The sequence below is a fragment of the Adiantum capillus-veneris genome, chromosome 2 (assembly GCF_014529385.1).
Source record: "Adiantum capillus-veneris isolate H3 chromosome 2, ASM1452938v2, whole genome shotgun sequence".
Classification (NCBI taxonomy): domain Eukaryota; kingdom Viridiplantae; phylum Streptophyta; class Polypodiopsida; order Polypodiales; family Pteridaceae; genus Adiantum; species Adiantum capillus-veneris.
The window spans coordinates 48,921,205-48,926,529 of record NC_140932.1 but is presented as its reverse complement, the minus strand read 5'-3'; the positions used below and the strand labels follow the sequence as shown (position 1 = coordinate 48,926,529).

Sequence of the window (5,325 nt, the reverse complement as noted above, 5' to 3'; positions counted from 1 at the left end):
AAAAGAGGGAAGTGGAAGAAGAGGAGAAGGAAAGAGAGTGGAGACGAAAGAGAGTAAGAAAAAAAACAAAGAGAGAACAAGGGTTTAAAATCACATATTGCAGTTGAAAGTTACTTTCTTGAAGTAAAAATATCACATTCACCTTGAGAAATTGACACTTACTCAAAATCATCTAAAAAAGAAATAACATTTTAACAATTTTAAAAATCTCTAAAAATAAGGATCCCATAAAGGAAGCCCTTCTCTCGTTGACTTCAAGCACTGTTTTTCTTCACTAAAAGAACGGAAAAAAAAAAAAAAAAAAAAAGACCTCAAACTTCCCCTAATGCCATAATGCCATTATACTCCAGGATAGGCAATGCTGTCCTGGGTGGATGAGGCTGACATCATACGGTGTTGAGGTACTGCAGGAGTGGTGACGAGCTATTGCAAGTCTGCAGGACTGCAATTTTATGCACACTGAGGTGGCAACTTATGAGTGTAGGCAGTTTTTCCACATTATTGCTGCTGACCGGGCGTACACTGCTTCCATTACGCATGCTGATGTCTCAGCGACAGCGCCAAAGGTGTGGCTTTCTCCCACAGGCAAAGCCACCATACAGGAGAGAGGAGCAGACTATGGACCAGTGAAGGTGACTTTTTCACCTTTCCCTTGCAGTCAGTGCAGCTGATCTGCACCATCGTATCAGAGCTAGCCATAGTCACTCTTTATGGGCCTCTGCTGCTAGAGGCTGTGATGGTGCTAGTGCTCAGCCAAAGCAGCGCTTGGATATAAAATGGAATCTGAGAGTTCTGCTGGCAATCCCGCCCAAAAACCAATTGGCAGGTTCCCCACAAAGCTGGGCAAGAGGCTAGTGCTTCCATGCCCTACTTGGGGTGGTCCACTTGCAAATACCCGCCAAAAGCTACCCAAGCCCATTGAGATGAGAGAGTGAACTCATCTGGTTATAGTAAAACCCTAGGGTGTCACCAAATGCATATCTTAGAAAGTACAGTAGTAGATCAAATAGAGATGAAAACATCATACCCAGGTGGAAGTTCCCACCCATTTTGGCCGGTCTTTGTGTGCTATAACCAACCTGGAAGAAGACCATCCTCAACATCATCGATCATCTGCACAACCCCTCTCATGCCCTGAGTGAGTTGATCCTGTTCTCATTGAGAAAGCTGCCCACACCCTCAAAGATCTCATGCCGAAAATCGTTGAATAAATAAATAGCTGTCATCTAGTTTGGGAATAAATCTGCTTATGTATGCTATAATTCAGCAGAAATATGCGCCCGTATAACTTTGCAGCAGCAGCCTACGATTTCTGACACAAATGCGCAGTCTCATCTCAATAAAATTATCAGGCAGCTTAGCTTAGCAGACACAACGTGCTGTGACTAACCCTATGATCTACTTCCATCCTCATGGCATTGACCTTGCTTGCATCCTCTTGCATGCCAGCAGCTGAATAAATATTAGCCATAAGAACGTAGGCTGCTGCATTGCTCTTATCCACTCTCACTGCCTGTTCAAAGGCCCATCTCCCAACATTCACATCTCCCCATTTCTGACATGCACATAGTAGAGCAGACCAAGCTCCAAAATGATGGAAATATGGCATAATTTGAATCACCTTAATAGCCCTGTCAAGGTGGCCTGCACGCCCTAAAAGGTCAACCAAACAAGAGTAGTGCTCTACATGAGGCTGCACTCCATATTTTGTGACCATATCCATGAGATACATGTAGCCATCCTCCACTAGACCTGAACGACTACATGCATTAAGCACGCTAGAAAAAGTCACCAAATTTGGGGGGAAACCCTCACGCTGCATACGATCCAAACAGTTCCGTACTTCCTTATCTTGCCCCCATTGGGCATATCCTGCAACCAATGCACTCCAAGAAACAACATCTCGGCATGGGAGCTCCTCCAGCACTTGTTGTGCCTTCACAAGAGCGCCACCCTTGGCATACATGTCTACAAGAGCAGTGCCAAGCAAAGAATCACTCCCCAGCATGTCTTGCCTCATGATTACGTCATGAATTTGTGCTCCTTTATCCGTGGCACCTATGGCAGCACAGGCCTTTAAGGTGCAACCAAAGGTCACTTCATTCGGACTGATGCCTTCTAGCTGCATTTGTCCAAAACATTTCAGTGCTTGCTCAGTTTCACCATGTTGTACGTATCCTGCTATGAGTGTATTCCAAGAAACAACACTTGGAAAGCGGAGTTGCTTAAGCATTTCTCCTGCTTTCAAAAGAGCGCCACAATTTGCATACATATCCACAACAGCATTGCCAAGCATACTATTACTTTCAAGCCACCCATGTCTAGCAATTTCACTGTGAATTTGTTCTCCCACGTCAGCTGCTTTTATGGTGCCACAGGCTTTTAAGATGCAGGCATAAGTCACTGCATCTGGTGAGAAACCCTCTTGCTTCATTCGTGCAAAGCATTGGAGGGCTTGCTCACCATGCCCTTGTTGTGCATATCCTGCAATCAATGCACTCCAAGAGACTGTGTTTCGGAAGGGAAGCTCCTCAAGCGTGTGCTGGGCTTTTGTGAGGGCACCACACTTCACGTAGGCATCCACAAGGGCAGTGCTTAGCGCCAAATCATTTCCGAGCCAACCCCTTCTGCCAATCTCATCGTGAAATTGTTCCACCTTATCAAAACACCCTAACATTCCGTATGCTTTTAAGACACTAGACAAGGTTACTGCATTTGGAGAGAGACCTTCGCAATACATTTGCTCGAAACATGCTATTGTTTGTTCAGCTCGACCCTGCTTGGCATATCCTAAAATAATTACATTCCAAGCTACAACATCCCGAACAGAAATCTTCTCAAGAACTTGCTGAGCTTTCTCAAGTGCATCACACTTGGCATACATGTCAATTAGAGCCGTAGCAAGCACAACATTGCTTTTCAGCAACCCTTGCCTGGCAAGCTCTTCATGGATCTGTTCACCCTCATCAATTGCTTTGATACTACCACAAGCTTTCAACAAGCAAGTGAAGGTAACGGCATCTGGAGAAAACCCCTCTTGCTTCATCTGTTTAAAGCAGTCTAATGCGTGGCTCCATTCACTCTGCTGGGAGTATCCTCCAATTAATGAATTCCAAGAAACAATATCCCTAAAAGGCATTGATACCAACACCTGTCTTGCTTTTATAAGGCTACCACACTTTGCATACATATCTATGAGAGCATTGCACAGCACAATGTTATTATTTAGAAACCGCTGTCTTGAAATTTCATCATAAATCTTTTCACCCTTGTCAATTTCTTTAAGGCTACCACATGCTTTCAGAACGCAAGTAAAGGTCATCGTGTCTGGAGAGAACCCCTCAAGCTGCATCTGTTTAAAGCAACTTAGTGCTTGCTCACCTTGATCCTGCTGGACATAACCAGCAATAAGCGTATTCCAGGTAATAGTGTCGTGGAAAGAAAGTTCATCAACCACCTTTTGTGCTTTTGGAAGAGCACCGCATTTGACATACATATCCACAAGGGCATTGCCCAGTACAATATCATTTGTTAGCAAACCTTGTTTTAAAATTTCATCATGAATTTGATCTCCCTTTTCAAAAGCTTTTAAAGTACCACATGCTTTCAAAACGCTTGCAAATGTTTTTGCATTTGGAAAGAATCCTTCCCCTTGCATTTGTTCAAAACAATCAAGCGCTTGTCTACCTTCACCTTGGCGGGCATATCCTGCAATCATCACATTCCATGAGACAATATCCCGACAAGGGATCTCTTCAAGCACACTGTGTGCACTCCTGAGCATGCCACATCTGGCATACATATCAATAAGAGAATTTGCAAGCACAACATTAGTTTCAAGCAACCCCTGCCTCACAATCTCATCATGGATTTCTTTCCCCCTTTCTGCTGCTTTAATGGCACCACAAGCTTTCAGGATGCAAGCATAGGTCACTGCGTCTGGAGAGATGGAATTTCCTTGCATTTCATCAAAGCAATTTAAAGCCTTCTCACCCTGCCCTTGCCTAGCATATCCATCAATAAGTGTGGTCCAAGATGATACGTTCCTGATCTGGTGCATGCTGAGCAACTCGTGCGCCTTTTCAAGGGCACCACACTTTACAAACATGTGCACTACGGCATCCAAACACTTGGGAAGTAGACCCAATTCCTGAATTTTATTGTATAGCATACTGCCTCTGGGCAAATTCTTGAGTTTGGCACATTGCCGCAGAGATGCCACAAATGAAGAACTGTCATCAAGATGCTGAACTGTAACAATTGAGAGAGCCTTCCCTTTATTTTTACCGGGATCTGCATTTTTTGCATGCACGGAGACTTCACGGGCTATAAATTCTGCATCATGACCATACCAACCATCAAACCACAAAGCATTCCCGGAGCTTTGGAGCTTCATCACTGCTGTTTCTTTTGAGCAAATGCTCTTTGAGCTTCTCCTTCCATAGCTCCTCTGCGTCGAAACTCATCAGCAATTTGCTGTTCAATGTCGGCTGATAGACTAAACCCATCTCCGCAAAATGCGTGCATCTTTCTCTCTCTCTCTCTCTCTCTCTCGTTTTCTTTTCCCCCTCCTCTGAACAAAACTTGTGTTCAAGACTCGTCGGATTATTTTTGTGGTGGCGGTGGGGGGGTTTCAAGACTTGTACTTCTGAGTTTTCAACCTTGACTAACAGGTCTTGAGACTTGAATAACAGGTATTGAGTGAAACTCTCCTAGTCGGATAGATCGTTAAGGTCTCTTGGGATAGTTTCTTACTACTTTAAAATTCTCTTCTTCTTCTTCTTCCTCTCTCTCTCTCTCTCTCTCTCTCTCTCTCTCTCTCTCTCACACACACACACACACACACAATGTGTAGACATAATGTATTGCTCAAGAAGAATAGAAGATGTATCCATGTATGGCCAAGCTTCCATGGGTGAAAGGGAACTTGATCATTTGGAAAATCCCTTCTACATATGTGTAATATTACTTCTTCTTTTTTGTAGTACTCTCTTCAAACAGGAGAGAGTTGTTGATGATATGAGATAAAAACAAACCATGGACACAATAAATCGATGCTCAAAATAAGCCATGGAGGATGGAGGTAACCAAAAAGAATAACCTGGAGTCAACTGGCGAACAGGGGAGCCACCCCCCCACAATCAGATAACATCAGAAGAAATACATTGGCTAAACAAGGGACCACCCTTGACAGCATAGCATGAAGGAGAGGAGCCGGGAGAGGAAGATGAATACGTAGCCACACACACAACGGAAGAGGAAGATGAATACGTAGCCACACACACACAGGTTGGAGGGGGAGTGTCGACACACACTGTGTGTCCC

At 44.1% G+C, this 5,325-nt stretch overlaps 1 protein-coding gene across 1 annotated transcript; it reads right to left on the bottom strand.

Moving 5' to 3' along the window:
- Nucleotides 1-317: 317 nt before the first annotated feature.
- On the bottom strand, nt 318-4,662 carry LOC147462739 (pentatricopeptide repeat-containing protein At1g74600, chloroplastic-like). The gene has a single exon (XM_086485228.1). It carries the CDS (start codon nt 4,394-4,396, stop codon nt 1,358-1,360), a length of 3,039 nt encoding a protein of 1,012 aa, XP_086341354.1. The 5' UTR covers nt 4,397-4,662; the 3' UTR covers nt 318-1,357.
- Between the last annotated feature and the right edge of the window lie 663 nt (nt 4,663-5,325).